The 23,682-nt window shown below is 34.5% G+C and overlaps 1 protein-coding gene across 5 annotated transcripts in view; it reads right to left on the bottom strand.

Annotated features, from left to right (window-relative positions):
- GRB10 (growth factor receptor bound protein 10) overlaps positions 1 to 23,682 on the bottom strand; it is a 2,734,830-nt gene that overhangs the window by 1,314 nt on the left and 2,709,834 nt on the right. The window contains exon 17 of one of the 5 annotated variants that reach the window (XM_044064795.1): positions 1 to 48. This exon is cut by the window's left edge and continues 551 nt beyond it. The exons of the other annotated variants lie outside the window; for them this stretch is intronic. Coding sequence (XP_043920730.1) covers positions 1 to 48 — 48 coding nt within the window. The remainder of the gene's footprint in view (positions 49 to 23,682) is intronic. 5 annotated transcript variants of the gene reach the window in all.

Raw genomic sequence — 23,682 nt, 5'->3', positions numbered from 1 at the left:
TCCACTTTCCATATTCAGCTTGAATTTCTGGTTCTGAGTCATCTGTACCTAACACAATGAAGAACATCAAAATTATAAGCAAATTTTCATTGGAATCTTGAGCTGCCATGTTTACACGTTCAAAGATGCAAAGATATAGCTAAAGGCTTTAGCTTTTCACGCACTTATCTAAGAAATTTATCCCCAAAATGTATACAGAGATGATTTAAATAATAAAATAATCAGCATACAGTCTAGCTTGTACTCAGAATCGGTTCTGTTATTTTCACAGCAGAAAGTTATGTTTATTTGTTCTGATACTGTTCACCTTCAAAAGTAAGTCAGCAGATCTGATGGTAAATGGTGACTGTCAGTAAGGGACAGCTTAGCCACCATGACCTCATCATGTGCAGAAATATCCCAAATCAGGGACCCTGCTTACAATGTGATATGAAAATTAATAAGAATGAATTGACATTTATCTGTTTGAATACAGTTAAATCCCACACAGATGGCAGAAGTTAATATAGTATTTCTGAACTTGCTCTAGTTGTAACACCTGTGAGGAGTCATATCTCTAAACACTCACTAATTGGTTAACTAAAGATCAGTGGAGCATGATCAAAATAGCACAGTACAGCTAATACATCTACTTACTGTATATGTTGCACCATAAATACTGTGTGATTGTTGACATATTAAAACTAAAGCTGAGGTTGTCACTTTAAGTTACTTATTTTTTTAACCTTGTCTAAGTCACATATCACACTTACACAGGTTAAGACAGGTGTTACTCTGGTACTGGGACAGCTAATGACATTTGGGAGGAGTGAATGGCAGGTATTAGCTCACCAATCCAAGGGCAGAAATGTGGTCCAGGCCATCTCTGTGATACTACTCACTGACAAAATGTGTACAGCAGGCAGCACTATGGCCAGGGAAATGTACTTTGCTCTGCCAAACCACACTCATGTGGTAGCCTTCACAGCTCATATGCAGGAACGTGCACATGCTGGTAGAAGGTATGAAGGCCATAGCATCTGTGAATGCAAACAGTAGCACGGGAGTGAAGTTATGGCTGTCAAATACCTTGATGCATGCCTGAATATTTCTTCTTAGAGGCCAGGTTGGGATTAATGCTATTGCTGTGCTCTTGTTGAGTGAAGGATCAGAAGGGCACTGGTTTTGTGAAGAAACCATTTCTCTGTGAGATTAGACTAAGGTTAAGGTTGTACTTCTTACTCAACTAGCACCCTTGCAAATCAGTTCCTGCTCAGCGTGGTTACACAAAGAGGAACAGATTCCTCTGGTATCACTCCTCTTGTGACTCGCTATATTTACACCTGGAACGTCATGGATCTACACTATCCTGCGGTCTCTTTTGCTAGCTTGGTAGAAATGGATAGCCTAAGACAATGTGAAAGTAGCCTCATGTTTTCTGACAACCTCTATAATTCTCAAACAATCTGTACAGTATGTGAGAGATACACTTAAACATAGTCTCTGGAGGCAAGTATCTCACATACAGCAAGTACAAACACCTAACAGCTTCAGAAACACACAACACTATACAATATCTGCCACACACACTACAGGACAAACAGACCCAGACATGCTGAGGCTCTTAAAAGTAATCAACTCAAATCAAAACCTCAAAGGCCTCATAGATTCAGTAATTACAATAAGTACCCTCAGCAACCTTAAAAACACACTGTCAAGGCAACAGTTACCATGCCACGCACAACTTTAGTTCACAATATCTCTTCTCCTAACTCCATAAGGCATATCACTACACAATCCAACATTTTGGTCATAGGACACTCTACTGTGAGGCACACCAATGTCGCATGCACCAGGCTGAGCAAGGAGAGAATTACAGTTAGCTGCGTATCAGGGGCCAGAATCCCCCACATCACACGAGCACTCAGGTCATTGAACCACAAGTACCAGTATGACTCAGGCATAATACAGATGGGAGTAAATTACATCAGACGTACCTCCTGGACTATATGAAGAGATACATGATGGAGCTACTGTACTGCATGTCCCAGGCTGCTATGAGCCTAGCATTGAGCAACATTCTACCTTCTCCAACGATGGTGCCACAATATAAACAAAAATAATTGATTTTAATAATTGCATTTTTTTTTAAATACTGTTATCACATAAGACATAGGCAAACATACATTAACACAAAGCAGAAAAGTAAACAAACCATTTTAACATTTTTCCATTTAAATACAATATACATCACCCACATCTTCTTTGCTAAATCAGTCCAACATTACAAATAATTGCTTGGTCCTGCCTCCCCTTAAACCTATCTCCTCCACCTCCTGAACATTATTATGCATGTATTACTCACAGTTTCCATTTACTTCTATGTAATTTGCTCCTTCTCTTTTAAAAGACCCATCTTCTAGTTCGTTTAACTATTTTATAATATTCAGTTGGTATAGAATTTGATTTCTATTTTCTACTAATTGTTTTTTTTGCCAGCCAATAGAATTAAACTTAATAAGTCCTTACTATATCTAGGCAATTCAGCTCCTGTATCCCAGCAGAAAAATAAACATTTCCTTACTTACAGCCAACAACATTTCTGACAGAGTATTCTGCAGAGAAATTTTAAAATCTGCTAACTCATTACACTTCCAAAACATACAGTCCCAGCTATCTCTTTTTTTCTCCATCATACCTCCAACATTTGCTGTTTATCTGAGGAAAAATTCTTTGAAGTCTGCTTGGGAGTATGCATATGCAAACACTTCTAAACAAAGATCCTAAACCTTCTGCATTTGGTTGCACACTTGGGAGCCATATATAGGTATTCCCTATTGTTTTCTTGTAAATCCCTTTTCCAGTCTCTTTTTCAATCTCTTCTAACCTCTTGTGATTGACTCTTGTAGTTATCATTCAATATTTTATTCTCCCTATTAATTATCCCTTTTTAACAGCTGTTTCTCTTCTAGATTCAACTAAAAACTCTCTGAGTAGGTTTTTCACTTAAAATTCTCCTATCCCTTTCTCTTTGCCAGTACGCTGAGATCAAGCCCTAGTAGGGAAGATAGTCTGTAGCCTGCAATCTAAATGCATTCTTGGCCTCATCCCACTCTATTACCTTTCCTGCTCAAGTTATTTACCCCCAATATGTTGGTTCCTTTGTCTAGTTTCTGCAGTAAATTCTAGCTCACTGTTACTTATTTTCTGTATCCCTACTTGCAGTCATCCATATTAGCAAGCTCTCCTTTCTCCACTTTCATATTGGCTTAGCTCTTAGAATACATTCTGCTACTTTATGAATATAATGCTCTCTATGGTTTTTAATCTCCTTAAGGATCTGCAGCCAAAATCCCACTCACTTTCTCTCCTTCTTGAACTTTACCCTGCTTCAGCAACATACCTTTCCACTTTGAATTATAACCTTCTGCTTGTGTTATGTATATGTTCTATTGGATGGATCAACTTATCCCACTTAACTTTAGCTTTCTTTCTCTACCATACAAATTCCATAAATTCTTTAATTATTGTTCAGAATGTTTCGTTGGGTTGATAAAAGTATGCCTGACCTGTACACAAGACCCTGTACACGAGACTAATGGAACTAAAAACATTTTCACTGCTTGTATTTTACTGTACATACCCATAAATAAGAGTTTCTAGTTTCTCAACCTTTGTATTATATTTTGTTTATTCTCTTCCCACATATTCTTAGCTGCCATAACAGAAGCCTTTTTAATAAATACTCTTAAATACTTCATCTTATCACGTCCCAATAAATATGGGTATTGCTGAACCAATTCATGTGTGGGTACATAAAATTTATGAATATCTCTAAACCCTCTACAGGATCTCTGGTTATTTCTCTGGTTACAGGTTCCCTACATTACAGTGACATCCCTTTCAACTTTCTGTTGCCTAAGTTGTAGTGATACATTTTCTTGTGCTCTGGAGTTGTTATCAAAAACAATTGCTTAACAGCAGTCTTTATAAACTCATGCATATTATCCAGATACTCCCTTATTTTCTCTTTAACACTCTGCATATGCTCTTCCTCATGTTCTGTGAGATTCTCCTTATTCTGCAACACTTTAACCTCTGTCAGCCCAAGTAATTTCTATTACTTCTTAACCATATCTCTTTCTCTTTTATTTCAATCCGATTTTAAATCCCATTTTCGTTTTATCCCAGTTATTAGCTATAACTTGTGAAGATATTTCTATCTTTCCTAATAACTCTTGAATAATTTTCGCTACCCATTCCTTAATTTCCTCTCTTTTAACAGGTAGGTGGGAAAGTGCCAGTGTCTTACTTTTACTTCATTACCCTGCATTTATATCTTACTTTTTATTGGTGTGCAATAGTTTTTGAAAGTGTGTCAAAGCTTTCAATTAAATGCACATGTTTGTATGAAATATAACTTCTATCTAGTCTAGCCCACTTATTGTACCTTTTGGAATAATATGTAAATTCTGTCTGAGTTCTTACTAATGAATTCACATCTTCCATAGCAAGTATTTTCATAAATTTCTTCAAAAATATACCATCTTTTGTTATATTGCCCTGTCTAGGTTCTCCTGTTACATCTTCACAATTATGAATTGAATTCCATTCCTCACATATAAATAATATTCCCTTTTGAAAGCTGATTATTTCTCCCAAGATCTTCTTAAGCTCCATAATAGCACTCTTCAGTGGAATATAAATACATGCCACTATAATCCTCCTCCCTTGCCAACACCCCCTTACTACCACAGATCTACACTTCTTGTTTTTTTCCCCCTCATCTAACACTATTGGAATCCATCTAGCAATTAGTATGATTACTCTCCTTCTCCTCTGTTCCTGATATTCTGCTGAATATCCATTCTGAAATCCTCTCTGTCAAATTCACATTCTCATTTCTTTCCAAATGTGTCTTTTGCAGCATTGTTATTTGTACTCTGCATTTCTTAATATAATTCACTACTCTTTCCTTTTCCTCTACACCTGTAAGACCAAATGCATTCCAGGATAACCATCATGATAAAAAGCTACTGTTTCCACTTATTATATGTGATAGTTTTTTTGAAGGTATATTTCCAGCTTTTGTGTTATGTGCATGTACTAAGTTTGTCAGGCTGGTCTTTTGTACAGTTGTGTCTTTTCATCGCCATTTGAACCTATGCCACATTTTTGAAGACTTTTTGTTTTAATGAAAACCCTCAAATAAAAAAAAAACTAAATACAAAACAGCACCATTCCCTATTAAATTAGAACAAAAAGATAAAACTATGCACATCTTCAAAACATGAAGTTTAACCCTCCAGAAGGGAACAGTTGCCCCAAACTGACAGTAGCACCTACAGGCATTATCTAACCTAAAATAAAGGTTACCCATGCTAAAGGGCTACAGCCTGTGCTCCCACTTACATTAATTGCTATCTGTTCTTTTCTTGTCTCTCTTCCCCTCTCAGATATGAAAAACAGCTTTTACCTTTAACTTTTAGCCCTTAGAAAAAGTGCACTGGATATCTTTAAAAAATAAACAGTACACTGTTCTTCCTTTTAAAACAAGTTTATTGTTTTTAACATACAAAATAAATATCATAACAATTTTATACAAGTAATTAAAATAGAAATGGTTATAACATTCAATAAAATAACCAAAGTATTTACAAAGACATCCACTACAATCAAATCAATTAATTAAACTAAAATACCATGCTATTGAAGTTAAGATTTTTTTAACAAATTTTGTAAAGTATCCCATATAATATAGTAAGATGTTTTTCTAGTAGTTCTTGATTTTATTGTCATCAATTCCATATGGCACACTACAGTCATAACATTTTTAAATTCATTAAACGAAGGAGGTGTATCTGAAATCCAATTTCTGGTTATTATTTTTCTAGCCACTGCTAGAATAGACCATAACAAGGGAAGCTTAATCTTTTTAACACTTTGAGGTACAGGAGTGTTGAATAATATAAGAGATTTAGAAATAATGAAATTATCTGTAAAAAGAGCCTGCAAAAAATCATTGATTGACTTCCAATATTCTTTCAATTTTATACAGTCATAAAACATATGTGCCCAATCAGCATTAATTTCTACATTACATCTTTTACATAGATTGTCTTTATTATTTATTTTATTCATCATCAAAGGTGTATAAAAGGATCTATGTAAAAATTTCCAAGTAAAAAGTCTCCAGATAATGGAAGAAGTAGTTTTATAGGCAGATGCCAATATATATTGTTTATCTTGTTGATTTGGTAATTCACCATTAATTGAAGTGAAATAGTTCCAATAGGTATCTACATTGTAATAAGTTTCTTCTCTAATAATTTTATGTATGTATGAAAGCTTACCTTTATCAGAAACTTTATGTTGTAAATTTAATATCAAGTAATCAATCAGTGTTGGAATAGATTATTTAACTGTTATAGACATTAAATCAATTTTATTAATGAGATGTTGTCTAAAGGTCTGAACTTCTAACCAACAAGTTTCTCTCAGATCAAATTCTTGTTTTAAGAAGTCTACATTTTTAACTTTATTATCAGATAGCAACTGATACCAGTACTTTAGATCATTTTCTGTGACTAAATGAGTTCTTTCAGAAGTGGATGACAAAAGCATACCTCGTGTATACATTATAGGAAATATAATAAAATTCCATTCCTTATACTTAGGATGCATGAATATAAAATTACAATAACTAATAATAATGTTTAATGAATAACTAACTATATATTTTGGTGTAATAGGTGATGTACAAAATTCTTTTAGTAACCATAGCATGGAGTTATTTACAATCATATTTTTATGTGTTAAAGAGATTTTCATGAAGTGAATACTAATTAGTTCCCAGTAATCTTTCCATTTTGCAACATATGACTGATCTATTAACAAAGTAATAACTTTTATAATAGAAGAGATAGTATATAAATTAAAGTCTGGAAAAGAAATGCCCCCTTGAGGCCAGCTATTAGTATGTTTCTTTAATGCAATCCTAGGTCTATTAGGTGCCCATAGGAAATTTAACATTAGTGTATTCAATTTCTTGATAATTATTTTTGTAGGTGGGAGTATTATTGATTGTATTAAGTATAATATCTTGGGAAATATTATCATTTTAATAATTGTAAGTCTCTCTTCCATAGTAAAAAACATATTATTCCAGGTATTGAAAAGATTTTGTATATTAAGAAAACAGGTATTATAATTATTATGTATAATAGATTTGATATCTTTAGTTAATATTATACCTAGATAAGTTATCTGACCTGAATTGGGAATATATTTACTAAAATCACTAATGAGAACATTTTTTCGTGTATATATAGGTAGTATTTTAGTTTTTCTTCATTGAATATTAAACCAGAAATATTTTTAAAATTCATCATTTTATCAAATAGGGACTGCATAGAAGAATTAGATCCTGCTGATGTAATTAAAACATCATCTGCAAAAAGTTGAATTTTAGATGTTGTATTTTCATCTATTTCAAATCCCTCTATATCAGTATTGTTTCTGATCAGATTAGCCCAAGGCTCCATTATTAAAGTAAATAATAATGGAGAGAGTGGACACCCTTGTTTTGTACCTTTTAAAATGGGCATTTTTTGTGAGACATATGTTCCTATCTTAATGTCAGCCAATGCTCCTTTATATAAATGTTCAATCAGATTTACAAATGCATCTGAAAAGTTTGTGCACTTCAGTAAGATAAACAAGTAGTCCCAACTTACTGAATCAAATGCTGAACTTATGTCGAGACTGATAAGTGTTAAATCTTTCTTTCTCCTATTTGCAAAATCAATTAATGTTAGAGTTCTCCTTATATTATCAAAAGTGTTTCTATTTACAATGAAGCCTGTCTGATCCATATCTATAATGCCTGGGATGATTGTCTTCAATCTGTCAGCAAAAATACTCAAACATTTTATAATCAACATTAAGTAATGAAATGGGTCGATATGAAGTGCATCTGGTTGGATCTTTATTGGGTTTTAAAATTGGCGAAATAAATGTGTATTGCCAAGATGGGGGAGTTATTAGCTCATTTTGGGCCAAAATAAAAACCTTATGTATTAATGAGTATGTACTTTTAGAAAGAATTTTATATATCTCTGGTATAATACCATCATTACCTTTGTTTGACTTAAGCTTGTTTATTTGTGTAACAACCTCTGTATATGAAATACTTTTATCCAATAGTTTATTCTGTTGTTTATTAAGTTTTTTATTCATGTTTGTAGTTATAAATTCCTTTATTTTATCTTTAGGTTCCATGTTAATGTTATTATGATTAATTTTGTGAAAGTGATTTCTAAATTCATCTAATATTTCTGGTAAACTAGAAACATTCTTCTTTTTCCTTAGAGAGAAAATTTCTTTGATATGATTTTGCTTATTCAACCTTTTTGTTTTATTTTTTAAGTCTATGTAAGTATTTGGGACTTATTGAGTAAGACAAAAACTTGTATTTCTCTAAAGTTATTTTAACTTCATGAGTTAAAATTTCTTTGTATTTCTCATTTAGTTTGTTTATTTCTTCAATGACTTTTTTGTCCATAATATTTTCTTTATTATTATGCTTATGAGTCTAGTTTACTTTTAATATCTAATAATTCCTTATCCCAAGATTTCCTTTTATTATTATACCATCTGATACTTTGTCCATATAGATATGATTTTAAAGCATCCCAAACATAAACAATGGAGACTTCAGGAGTATTATTTATTTCTAAAAAATGTTGCACTTCTGAAAGTATATAATCTTTATAGTCATTTAATTGAGTTAAGTATGCTGGTATCCTTTTAATCTGAACATTGTAAGTACTTTTTTATCATGAACTCAAAGACAATTGAATTATGATCTGATATAGGACACAAAATGATTTTAGAGTTAATTAATTCTGTTACCATCTGGTTAGAAATAAAGACTCTATCTATTTTTGAATAAGTTTTATATCTGTTAGAAAAAAAGATGTATGGTAATGATTGTGAGTCTATCTGATTATTAATATCATTTAAATGATAAGAATTAACAAAATCCTTTAAATGTTTTGCATTAGATGTAATTTTCCTTTTCCCTATAGTAGTAGTATCTTTTTCATGTAGGATACAATTAAAGTTACATGCTAAAATAATATCTCCTATAGAGAATGATATGATCTTATTAAGATGGTATTTCACTGTATTAATACCAATTCCTGGTATCCAATATTCATTGATTAATGTATATGTCTTTCCATTAATTTGTATTGTAACCATACAAAACATTCCTTTATCATCTTCATAAGACTTAATAGTTTTAGGAATGGGCATACTTTTATTCCATAAAATAGCCACTCCTCTTTTTTTCTGAGTGTGCTCTGAACTAACTAATACTGTATATTTATTTGTGGCTAATTTATCAATATCTTTTTTCAGGAGATGTGTTTCTCGAAGGAATACTAAGTTGGCCTTATGTAAATTAATGTATCTTATTAAGCTTGCCCTTTTACATGGATTATTTAGTCCATTAATGTTTAAAGAAATTCCTTTTAGAGAAGTCATTTGGCATTTTTAAAACATATAAAACTTATAATCAGAATAACAATTAACAAAATAAGTAATGTTATACCTCCTTATTTAGGTGTACCTTTAAATATAGCTGTATTTATTGAAACTCTTATGGGATTTTGTATAAGCTTCAATTTTGTTTGTAGTGACAATGAGCTTACAAAATGTATTGTGGATGTCAGAACTATATACAAACAACAGTAAACAGAAGAAAATAATATAAGGATTAAACCTTGCACCCAGCCTGGAGTTAAAAACTCCAACTTTGAGTAGCACATACCACTCAAGTTAACCCCCTACCCTAAGCAGCAGTACCTCAGCTGCCACCTTGTCAATTTAATACTAATTATTATTAACTAAAGTTAACATCTTTCAATTAGATTATCTAGTAAGACAAAGCTAAACATTTGATAAATCAGCATCATATAAACAAATAGAAACTTTTAAAAACAATTCATACTGCTATGTACATCTATTTAATATAATACATTTATAATCAAATAGCATTCAAATAAACTTGATATTAGGAACCAAGAAGAGAGAGAGAAATAAAAGAAGTGAGAGGAAGAGAGAGAGAGAGAGAGAGAGAAAAAAAAAAAAAAAAGAGGGCATATCTACATATTAATTTATTCAAAGTTTGTAAAAATAAGTTCTGATGTTCATTTAGAGTCAATAACTTAGGCTATTATGGTTCAGACATTACATATATTAGGATATATCTATTTTCTGTCATAGAAATGCAGTTAACAGCTTCTAAAAGACTTTAAATTACTTGCATCAAAGCTTTTTTTTCTCATACTTATTATTGCCAGTAAAATAAAATATTTATGTTCATAAAAATAGTTACAAATCATACTGCATAGCTATGTAAATTCCCAGATATACTTGCATTATTGTGAAGAAAGCCATCTGTATTTTATATATCTGAACTGCTGCTTTAAAATATGTCACATGACAACTTCTTCTAAAATAAAATCATAATGATATTTATGCTTGTCAGTTAGATAAGTCAAATGAATTGTAACATTGAATATGTTCAAATCATAAGTATTTACATACATTAATATGTTGCAGTCAAGTAAACTTTCAAAAACATATATATACATGTTTTTCTTTCTATGCCTTCTAAAATATCACATTTGCTTACTATGGGATACTGAATCATTTAAAATCATTATAACTTTCATATTTTATGAATTATAACATGAATAAGTAAGTAATTATAAAAAATAACTCACATTTAAATGTTAAAGAGTTCATTTTCCATCGCAGAGTCGCATTTGCAGCAGTTCTACTTCCTGGTAGAGTGTTCTTCTTGAATCTGCGATGTGTCAGTGTGAATTCAGGGGTCAAAGTTCAAATTGACTGCATTCAGCTTCTCTGCGTGAATTCTGAGAGTTGAAGCTTTTAAAACAACTCGAGGACACTATCCACAAGGTAACCCACATCCCAAATTGTCTCCCTTAACATTCTGGCGGGAATTTTGATAAATGCAAGTGACTGACATTCATTTAGCAATATAAATGAAACTAAACAGAGCAAAACCTTCGCAAAGTATTTTACAAGTTAGTACAGTCTCTATGACAGTGAAACTAAGCCCACAGTTATCAATATATAATGCAACTAATTTTTTATGCCCCTATTCAATTTTTTATACAAATCTTATTTTATACCTGTATCAGTATTATCAAAAGCATGTAAATGTACTTATATGAAAGAAAAAGAGAGAGAGAGAAAAGAGAAAGAAAAAAAAGAAAAAAAAAAAGAGAGTAGAAAATAAAAAGAGAGTAAGAGAAGAAATAGAAAATAAAAAGGAAGCTATAAAAAGTATCTACAGTGGAATATTACTTGCTGTTTATATTAATAAAGATAGATATGAAACATATTATTTACTACTATTTAGTTCTAATTATTAATAATTAAAGCATGAGAGATTATTTGTAAACAAGTATAAGCAATAGAATCATGGCAAAATAATTAGCAACAGTATTTAAACAGCATATATACTTTTTTTAAAAAGGAATTAATAAGTTATTATTCCACTTATCATATTTTCATTACACTTCTCTCCCTGCCCTCCCCCACCCCTTACTGAATGCATAATCTAAAAAGAATGTCATTATTTAAAACAAAAGAGAAAGAAAAAAAATGTATCAAATTACTAACCTTGGGTCTCTTTGTCACAAAGAGAAACAGGTTGATTGATAACTTGTTATTAGTTCCTCAGATATTTTGACTATTTATGAAACAAAAACAGTTCTTTGTACACAGAAAATAACTTTGATTAAATCTTTTCAGAATATTTGTGGCTTTCTGAAAATGCAGTAACTGTATTTAAAAAGATTAATAATGAAGAAAAAGGAGAGAGAGAAAAAAAAAGAAAAAACATAGAACAAGTCATTTGTTTTTTAGTCTTTTTTTCTTCTCTGAAGTCTTCCATGAAGCTTCTGTTGCCAACCTCTTTAATGAAGGACTAGCCCATTCCATTTCCTCTATTTTATCCAAAATCTTATTTTTTTTGATAAACAGCAATGCAGAGTCTAAGTCTTCAAAAATTCTAGGGCCATCAGGAAGAATGATTTTTAGTTTGGCAGGAAACAGAAGGTAGGTTTTAAACTGTGCTTTCTTAAGCTCTCTTATTAATGGCAGAAAAACTTTTCTTTTAGTTATTACCAAGGAAGAATAGTCATTGTCAAAACGCACAGTTGCCTCATTAATTTTAACAGGTGCTTTAGCCCAAGCAGATTTAAGTACCATCTCTTTATCAAAGATGATAGAAATCTAACTATAACTGATCTAGGATACTTTTTGTTAGAGTTAGAATTAGATATGGATCTATGGGCTCTTTCGATACCAAAAGAAAATGCTTCTGACAAGTCTAAAGTTTTAGGGAGCCATGTATTTAAAAAAGAAGTAATATTGTTACCTTCTATATTTTCTGGCAGTCCAAAAATCCTAATGTTATTGCGCCTAGATCTATTTTCCAGGTCATCAAGTTTAGTTTGTAGATGTGTGTTCTGTTTCAGCAAAACTCAATGTTGATTTCTTCTTCTTGGATTCTATTCTCCATGTCATTTACAGTCTCTTCTATGCCTGTAATCTGAGTCTTCTGTTGTTGCAAGTCTATATGTAACAAATCTATTTGTTTTGTAGTTTTTTCTATGAAGGTATCAATTTTAGTATCCAGTTTATCCATTTTGGCAGTAAGTTGCTGGATTGTAGATATCAGAGACTGAAGTTCTTTCTTGATGCTGGGATCTAGAGAATTTGTCTTACTGGAACTCATTTCAAACAGAGGAGCTGACAGAAAAATTTCCAATGTGTTTTCTGACAGGAATATTATTAAAATTTTCTTTCTTTTTTAGATATTATTCAAGAAATATATATTCCAAACATATTTAGAAAGAAAATTACTTCATAAATTAATTTTTAAAGTAATTTCCTGTCAGTGCTGTGAAATTGGTGGAGCTGAAGAAATCTGCTGCTATCCTGTGTTCATCCTTGGCCACGCCCCTCTACACTGTTCTTCTAACTGCATTAAAGTACTAAGGCTGCTAGGTAGGCTGCCACCACTTATTCACTTCCCATAATTTCAAACTTAATTTTTTGTCACTGAACTGCTTGCCATTGTTCCTTTAAATTTTGCATATCCTTCAGCAAAGAATACTCATAATTCTCAAAGTTAACTGCTTGCACCTGCAGACAGTTTGTCTTCATGGAAATGTAATCAGCAATATGTATTTGTAAATTTCACTCAGAAAAGAATGCAAAGCTTCCCCCAGCTACAGAGTGAACACATGCCAGTGGAAAACAAACAAGCTAATATATTTGCAGTTGCAAAAAGCTTAGTGTTTTCATGGCTGCCATCATTTTGTCTAATTTTTAAAGCCTACGTCTTTACAAAAATACCTGTTTACAGCTTAAGTCAAAGTCTGTAATCTAGACATTCACACTTGTAAAATAAAAAGAGAAATATTCTAATTCTATCATTTTATCAGTGCACTTTTATACCCCACCCCCACCCCAGCAGGACAAGATCACAGCATATGAATATTAAACTTGCTTTTGTCCAGCCTTTTTTTCTTCTTATACTGTAAAACATATCTGCCACAACTAAAAAAGTACTTGTTTCCTTTAATATCTTTAACACATTCAACTGTCACTGAAAAGACTCCTCCCACATTTAAAATATCACTGACTGCACACTACACAAAACAGTTTTACCATACATAACGTGCAGTTTATATGATGAAATATTTTATACAAATACTAATAAGAACAAAAATTTTTACTTACATATAGTTTTCTTCCTTTTAGTGTCCTAAACACAAAAAACAGAGTCACAAAAGTCCTGTGTTTTTCAGCCATTTTATCACAAATGTGATAAGATGCTTTACAGTTTTCTATTCATTCACTAATTTCAGAGTTGCTGGTCTTCTTCCTGTTCATCTCCATCTCCCAACAGCAGATTCTGGTTGAAGTCCATGGTACTGCTGATTCTTCTCGTCAACTCTTGTGACTTTTTTCTGACTCTCAAGCACTTTACCTTGGAACACTGTAAACTGTTTCACTAGCAAAGTCTCTCTATGAACATTTCTATCAGAAGAATGAGACGCAGAGTTTCCTTCTGCTTGCTGACTCACTTTTTGTTGGATAAACTTATTTATTTCCTCCTTAGCCTGTTATGCGTCAAAAATGAGTTTGATCCTCCAGGAAAACAACACTATGAAGACAGTTGGATACAGCAGCAGCTTGAATCTCACACCTGCCTTTCAACATTCCCTGACTGTTGGGATAACGTTGCTTTTCTTTTGACTGGTGTACAGTGAATAATCATTTTCTGCAAACATTCTGCTGTCTCTAGTTTTAACATTTTGCTCTTCTGCCACAATTTTGTCAGGATCAACTGTTTCTGCTGGTATGAATGTATGTTTACTAATATAGGTCCTAATATAGGTCCTGGGTGCTTTTTCATGGCCAGGTTTGCAGCAAAGTGCTTTTTCAGTTAAGAAATTCTGCCATGGAAGACCAGTGTACTTGCTTATTTGTGCTGTCATAAAATTAATACAGTCTGTTCCTTCTAGTTTCTCTGGTACAGAAGAAAATCTGAGGTTTTCTCTGCGGACTCTGTCTTCCAACTCTACTGTTTTTTTAAATATCTCTTCTTGAGAAACCTCATATTCAGCCAGCTTTTTCTTCAAGTCAATCTCTGATTTTTGCAGTTTTATAAGTTCATCTGATTGGCTAGTTAAAATTTTTGTTTATTTCTTTCCAGCCTTCTGTTGTTTAAATTGATATAGACCTTCAATGTTTAATTTATTCTAATCACCTCTGAGTACAATTGATTTATTTTATCCTCTAAATTCCTGGAAGCCATTTCTTAAACCAAAGCTGAAGCTTGAACTAGAAGCCTACCCAGACAGTGTTTATTTTTTCTTCATCTTTTCTGTTTGATTTTCTTTCAGGTTTCCCAAATTTCTTCTTTGCTGGTATCCAGGCAGTATTTTTACTAGCTAGCAACTGAATTTTACCAAAAATTTTTTTTCAATGGCACTCCTTTTTTTCAGTTGCTGTTATCACACTGGGAGAGCTGAAGTTAAGCTGTTGATCAGTTTGCAGCCATCTTGGAAGTCAATAACTGTCTTATTTTTTGGTGTCATTCGAGGGGGGGGATCCTATATTTATCAGCCTGGGAGAATATGGTTTACAGACCACAATGCTTCATCAGGGATGGTCTGCATTTGTGCCCTCTAGGCTTTCATACATTGGCTAAAACCTTGTCTACTATCAAAATGCCTTTTTAGGCTTGTAAATGTGATAAACCTTCCAACACAGCTAAACCAATCCAGAATTACCTAATGGTGATACTGCTCAATGCCAGCAGACTAAATAAAAAACTTCACAATTTGCAAGCTCTTCTAATACTACAGAATGTAGACATCTGTATAGTTACTGAGACATGGTTTAAATACAGAGAGAGCATGCTGGCACTGCAGGGCTATAACGCCTTTCATACATTTACACCAGCTATTTCATAGAAAAGGGGAAAAAGGTGGGTCTACATTATATCAGCAAACAGTAAATATACTGAATACCTCTTCATTAAACTGTTTTCAGTGAAAGCAAAACTTCGCGAACAATCGTTACATCAAAATTTTTCCCATGGTAAGTAACCAGTGGGCCATCTTCGAGAATTTGCCCTTTTCCCCACTGTAGTGTGATCTCAGAGTTGGTATAATTAGTTAGGGGGGTGTGGGTTTTAAAATTTTCTGTTTTTATGCGATTGTTATGTTGGCCCACTGGTTACTTACTGTGGGAAAAATTTTAATGCAACAACTGTTCATGGAGTTTTGCTTTCACTATACATAGGTTGATGAAGAGGTATTTGTTGTATTTACTTTTCGCTGATATAATAAAGACCCCAAAAAAGGTGGAAGTGTCTCAATTTATATAAAAAAATCACACCCCATGTCTGGTTAAGCTGTATGGCACACTTGAGCTCCTCCATGTACAAATCACCATAAGCTACGTCCCACACTATATCTTTGTATAGGTCACCCTCTATGACCCAGGAAATCCATACCACTTAAATAAATAAACTTGAATCACTTTCAATTCAACCCAACTCCCTGGTAACCCTGGAATATTTACAAAATTATTCTAAGACAAATTTCCTACTTTTAAGTGATACTTTGGCAAAATTTTGACCTCCTCCAAACCCAAGAAACACTGCTGCCTATTTTGAGTTGTTCACAAAAGCCTTTTCCTATCATGCACACAGCTCCACAGAGGCAGTGGTATCTACCTGAAATAAGCACAAGACAAACTCAAAATCCCAACATCAATAAGTTTTACATCAAAAAGAAGAAAATAAATTCAGGAAATAGGAAATGCAATACCCATCAAGAAAAGACCTCCCTCATCAAACTAAATAAACAACTTGAGGGTACTAATTTAAGTCTACCAAATTTAAATTTGATGTAAACGTAACCTCTCAAGATGAGGATAACCATAAGGCATTCTTCAGCTATTTCAAATCTTCAAAAGCAGTAAACAGACATATTCCAAACTAACTGATAATGGAGACAACTATACTAAGCTAGAGGATATATCAAACCTATTGGCTGATTAAATTAATCTCTCAAGAAATACCCCCAACCATTGCTTCACAAATATCACTGGGGAATATTTTCTCAATGCACTCCCCCAGGCTAAAAACACTGCATTGATGACCCTGACAATATTCCATGCTTCATGTTATTAATGAGGCATCCTGATCTAATGGGGCCACTAGCAGCACTATTCAATCATAGCCTCCAAACAGGCTTCATGCCAGTCAAATGGAGGGCTGCAACTGTTCTCCACCTGTACAATGGCAGGCCATACACACACTCAGTAAACTACTGACCCATAAGCCTGATTAACTGTATACATAAGGCCATGGAAAGAATAATCATGGACGTGATAAATAATGACATTGGAAACCTTCAGGTATTGGATCCAACCCAGTTTGGTTTTGTTAAGGGCAGATCATGCCTACTCAACCCAGTGGACTTCTTCAAGAAGGTCACCAAAATCAATGGATAAGGGCAAAATGGTACGTACTGCCAATCTCAACTTGGCCAAAACATTTGACACAATACTGCAGTTGGGCACTGTACAGAAGCTGATGAAATTAGGTATAAACCCATATGTCACCCACTGGATAGTCAGCTGGCTGACAGATGGACACAAGAAGTCAGGACAGGTGAGTCTACCTCCATAAAAAGGCCAGTCACTAGCAGAGTCCCCCAGGGCTCAGTGTTGGGGCTACTTCTTTTTGGCATATACTTCTCTGAAGTCAAGGCCAACAACAAAAGCCTCTGGATGACAAAGTTCACAGATGATTGCAAACTAGGTACAGTCAAAGAATCCCTCAAAGACAAAGGCATCCTCCAAGAGAGCCTGACACAGATGAGTAACCCAGTGCCACAAGTCTCAGTCTAAAACCCAAAGCCAAAAAATGTATAATGGTACTGTTTCAGAAAGACAACCACCTCTGGAAATTACTGCATTGATAATGCACCCCCTAAGAATGGACCTTGTGGTAATGGATTTGGGAACACATGTAGGCAGTGACTTGGCCTTTGATCATCATGTGTCTATTATAGTATGGAAATCATTCTATGTTGTGCAACTTATAAGCAAGGGTAGGACATCTAGGTCCAAAGATATCACTGTTCCATTGTACTCGACCCTTAAATAATAAATAGTGCTTTATTTGAAATCTTAACCTGTTTTCCACAACTCCCTCAATCCTTTCTCTTTCCCATAATACTTTGTATTACTAAAGCCAGACATAAGTAACTTTGAGTCCCCATGTCATTGACATATATAGGGATTTGGGAGGGTCACTGTTATTTTCTTTACCTTCTGTAAAAGGATTGCTTCTTTTCTGTCTCTAATCGCTCTCATTTATGTCTGGCCCAGACCTTTTTTTTTACACTGTACTTAGAAGTTATCCAGCTACAGTCAGAAAAGTAACTAAATTGCAGGTATTTGTTCATGATTTTCGTTTGTAGTCTGAGGAATTGATTCTGCAAGGGTCTCTCAGTGCAGTGACCGTTTTAATACCACTGCAGTGGTGTCGGGGAGGGATTCTCAATTCGTCTTGAACTGCCAAAGAAAACACTGAACAAATTTCGTTACTTTTCTGGCTGTAGCTGGATAACTTCTAAGTACAGTGTACAGCATGGTCTGAGCCAAACATAAATGAGGGTGATTAGAAACAGAAAAGAAGCAGTCCTTTTACAGAAGGTAAAGAAAATAACATAAATCCCATTATATGTCAATGGCATGGCAATTCAAAGTTACTTCCTTATGTCTGGTACGAGTCATACAAAGTATTATGGGAAAGAGAAAGGGCTGAGAGAGTACAAGATCACATTGATACATCAATGCCCATTGATAGCCATTTTGTAGATAACAGGCGGAAATTACAAATAAAGCACTTAAATTGATTCTGAGGTGTTAAAACAAGTCAGGAAACAAAGATAGAGTAAAAAAAACAGTTTCTTTTAATTCTAGGGTGGAGTTTTCCTTTAATAGACCAATCATTAAGTACACTTCTTCCATTAGTATGTATCTGACCAAGAATATGCAAAAACTGGAAATTCATACAGATTTCTGACAAAGAAATGCATGCTGTAGACAACCTGTGCTAGGCAGACTGCCTCAAAGCCTTATCCTTGTACTCTGTCTCCTACAGACTACTGAGAGGTGATCAATGCCATGCTTTCAAAGCATCCTCTGATCCAGCCCTTAAGAACATATTGCACATCTGCAAAACAAATGGCATTAAAAACGCTGGATCTAGGGACCTTACTTATGTCTGCAATATAAATAAACATGTTGAACTGACAGGTATGTGTCTCAGAGACTACCCTTTCTCTGGAATAGGCTTATCATCCATATGAAGTAGAGTTCCTCCCTACAATTACTCAACTGCAACTTGGATCAGTGGATGGGGAATCATATATTTGCCCATGGTCTGTCACCTATTTCCCTATTAGAATGGGGAAGCTTGTAAATGCTCAATCACCCATATCCAATCTATATCCCTATGAAACTATGAACAAATTAGATAAATTTTAAACCACTGCAGAACCACAGAAAGGATGCCTGATTTAATGATTTTTTTTCAAGTTGTAGGGAGTGGTCAACAGTGTTAAAGGCCTTTTTAAAGTCTAGACAGATTGCCCCAGTTATTTTACTGCTCTGTATTGATCAACAGGGGAATATATGGCTGTGTTGGTACTTTAGCCATGTCTGAACCTTTGCTGACAATTACCAAGATTACAATATACTTTAGGATTTGGTTATAAATTATCTTTTCAAGAATTTTGGTGAGAGGACAAAGGCTGCTGATGGGGTGGTAGTCATTAGCCGAAGTAGGGTTTGAAACTTACGGTAGGGGAAGAGCTAGACTATGTTTAAAGCTGTAGGGGAGTGTTTGGTGATTAGTGCTAGGTTAAACAGAAATGAAGGAAGCTTACAGAGTACTTTACTACTTAACCTAAAATATCAGAAAGAACATTATGGAAGAATGGATTACAGGAGTAGTTACAGTCTTTTCAAGATGTGCTTCTGTTTCCATAAAAGCGAAATGTTGGTCATTCAATAATTTGATGAAATAGGATGGAAGGTGTTGTTTTGGGGGGGGGGGGGAGTTAATAACTAATGTATTTGATCCACAAGGGAGATTACAAGAAGTGAGGGGGGATAACGGTTGTCCAGAGTTGGTTTCAGGAAACACAGCAGAGGCAGCAAGGGTTTTCAATCCCTTCCAAAATTTCTTGGGATGTCTTAAAGTAGTGTTTTGAAGTGTTCTGCAATCCTCAGCTTTGGCATGACTAGTTCTAGCCTAGTATTTCTCCTACGTTTATAATATGTATGATACTTTTCTAGGTGGGAAGGGTCTGCTTTCCATTCTATCTAAGTTTTTCCCCAAGCTTCATAAGGTATCTGATTTTATCAGTTGTTTATGGACTTGGTGTCCCACATTTTCTCATTTTTCTGATGGAGGAACATCTATCTTGCACAGGATAAAGGAGGTTATAGAAAGCTGACAGAGCAGAAACAGGGCCAGTGCAGTTGTAGAGGAAAGTCCAGTGAATACGTCCTTGTATAACTGTTTGTTTGCAGAGCTGGCCAGGGTGGTTCTTGTTTGCGTAATTTGTGGAGGAAGTGTTTTACATTTAAATGATCAAGAAATGAAGAGGCAATTGTCACTGAGGGAATTTGGTAGGAGGTACAAAAGATGCAATTTCTCTGGAATATTGTTAAGCACAATATTTAGGAGTGATGATTTGGAGTTTGATATGTTGGGCATGGTCCCATCGATGACCATTTGTGTAAGATTCTCAGGTGGCAATTCTGTAGATTTATTTATTTACTTATTTATTTATGGAACATAACCAATCTAGAGTTAGGACACCTACAATCAATAACTTATGATAATTTGCATATTGCACAATTTAGTGCAATACACAAATGAAAATATGAAAATAGTGTTTTCAAATAAAACAGCGGATGGGGTGGAATATATATTGCAGTAATAAGTTTATTAAGTAGCAAAAATAGAGCCCAAAAAGCAGCAATATAGCAGAAACAAATATAATCTTGTGAACAGGAGCAAATCAGGCTGAGAATGTATTCCAAAATAACAGCAAGAAATCCACGAATAAATGTTCAGGTACCAGTTTATTAACAGAGGAAACAAGCGCTTTCACAGTTGCTTCTTCAGGTGTGGAACACCTGAAGAAGCAACTGTGAAAGCGCTTGTGTCCTCTGTTAATAAACTGGTACCTGAACATTTATTCGTGGATTTCTTGCTGTTATTTTGGAATACATTCTCAGCCTGGATTTTTTGTTCCTTGTTCACAAGGGATTTTATATTTGTTTCTGCTAAGTTTATTAAGTACTTTAAGCAAAGGCTGCAATAGTAGCCATTGTGGGCTATCATCAGCAGTGGAGCTGCTTTTAACAGTTACGAGTGGGAAAAAGATTACCATTTTTTTTTTATGAAAAGCGTGGTGTGAGTGCCTTGTCAACTGTCTGTAAGGATTGTACAGCTGAAGGTAAAATAAGCTGAAATATAGGAAGAGTCTTTTAACCAGGATTTAGAAATGCTGATGAACTGGAAAGAGTGTTATAGTAACCAGGGTTCAAGTTAGGACCATTTATTGTTGATGCTGCCAATATTTACATAACAAAGTGTGAAGTTTTTAGAAGTAGCTAAGTTGTAGTTGGGGCAAGGGAGAAACGACATGAAAGTAGGTCTGCAGCTTGTAATCGTAACAGAGACGTAAGAATGACCAGGATATATTTACATTGATATTGCACTGAAAATATAGGCTGTAATGGGAGAAGACAGTTGCATATATGTAGCTAACAAGATTGGCATCTGTATGGTTATGGCTTTTGTAGGCAAACTGCTGATAAGTGCAGATGGGGGTTCTGAGATGAATCCTTTGTGGGGCAGGTAAGAGTAAGAAGAAAAGAGGGTAGTAATAACATCAGGATAGTCAAGATATGAGTTGGGTTGGGGAGTCAAAGGAGGGGGTAATGAGGTAGAAAGATGCTAGTGGGAGGAGTAAGCAATAAGAAATCTAAAGTACGATGTGAGAGAGCTACAAACTGACTGGTTGATAGGAATGTGGGGGGTGATTGGGATTGGGAGTGGGGCAGAGGAGAAGAGAGAGACAGAAGCTGAGTGGCAAATATAACATCTTGGAGGCAATCAGTGAGAACCATAGAAAACATGTAAGTGTATCAGTATTTATAGATGGGAATGCCTGCATTGTAAAGCAGGAGATGCAAACATATAGTCCAGAAAACCCAAAGTAAAGAGATGACAGAAAGGGACTAATAAATGCAAAACAGTGGTAATAGCGAACGGATAGAGAGTACAGTACAGAAGAAGGGGCTATGTCAATGGTAGTTTGCTACTAAATACAAAATGCAACAAATGACACAAAGCTTCATGATAAAGCCATGGTCACACCAGAGGATGGAAAAAAATACCTTCTCTTGTCATGTGTATCTGTTAACAGGCAGATGGAATCCACGGTTCTTGTTGTGTGTTCCTCTTTGTTCAACATGAGATGTAAAAAAAAAAAAAAAAAGCAATCCTGCCCATACCTCTCAAATGCTCAGATTTTCGCAGAATGTCCTCATTTTTTTAGTTTACTCCCCATAACATTTGTGTTTTTCTGTCCAGTCACTGAGGACTGAAGTCACTCAATAATGACATGCATTTGAGTTTCAGACTGCATTTCCTTCAGAAAAGGTATGCTGACACAAATTCAGTTATTCTAGCAACATTTTTTAAGGTTATAAGAGCAATATTTAAAACCTTTTCTTAAATATGGGCTTTTGATCCCCTTCATTATTTTAGGCTTTGTCCAGATTTCTTGTGCTGAGGGGTTGAGAATTATGATCCTGTCAGCATACAGGTGCATTTTCCTCCAAAGCAGTCTTTGCTCATGTTAGCATAAACTACTCTCTACATTACATTTAGCTAGATTTTCAAGGATCCTGGCTATACGCACATGTTTAACTATCCTTTCATTTAAACAGATAGTCTCATCCTAAGGCAAATTCCTCCCGAAGGAGTCCCTTCTTTAATAACCAAGTGTTGATGGCACAGATGCCTTGAGCTGGTACACTTCTGAAACAAGCATCAGAAGATTCCTCCACTAGGTGAATGACATTTTTCAACATTTGCCAAAAGCTCTGGTGACAAAAAAGAAATTAATGAAATGCAGTGGTTACATCTCAATGGACATTGCAACCCCCTCCCTGCTAGGAAGAATGGGGGATAAACAGCTCTGCCATTCATGAACTCAGCAGAAATAAAATCATAACTGATGGTGAACATCCAGGCTATGGAGAATGTACTTGATTATGAGCTAAATGATTGAGCAACATCCCTGACACTACATTTGCCAGGATATGAGGACTCATCCTCATGGAAAATAGGTCCATGTGGAATACCAACTACAACTCTTTACAGAGGAATTTGAAGCTGAAGCTCAGAAGTTTGTTAAGGTAAATTGATGACTACCATAAACACTGTCTTCAGAACAAAAATATCAGATTGTAAGATCCTGATGGTCTGAAATGTATCATGTCAGTCATGAAGGTCAAGTCATAGTAATGAAGAGTTCTTCATAGGAGGCCAAATATGAAAAAACTCCCTTCAAAACTGTTAATCCAGCATGTGACAAGCCAGACTTTTGCCTTTCAATAGACCATAGAAGGATGAATATTGTGCCTTGATGGTAGAGTAACTGGAGTCTAGATTAACTCGGTGTCTGTGGTATGAAGTATGTTCCAGTCCTGGCAGACTGGGGGAAGATGTGCCCTTTTGTACAAATGGAGGATATCTCAAACTTACTCTACACATGATCCAAGAAAAGGGTTTCTTATAAATTCCAGTGAATTACACATTTCATGCTTGGGCCTAAATCGGTGAAGAGTTTCTAATACAACAACCAAGTCTTCAGGTAGAAGCGGTCATCCTTCTAAAGTTATAATACCTTGAGCACTCAGAAAAGAATTATATCTGGATTGGCCATGATTTCAGAGACCTGAAACCAACTTGTC

Source organism: Protopterus annectens, chromosome 3.part0 (assembly GCF_019279795.1).
Source record: "Protopterus annectens isolate FY-2018-M chromosome 3.part0, PAN1.0, whole genome shotgun sequence".
NCBI lineage: Eukaryota > Metazoa > Chordata > Ceratodontiformes > Protopteridae > Protopterus > Protopterus annectens.
The sequence above is the reverse complement of the archived record's forward strand: the minus strand, read 5'-3'. Positions and strand labels throughout refer to the sequence as shown.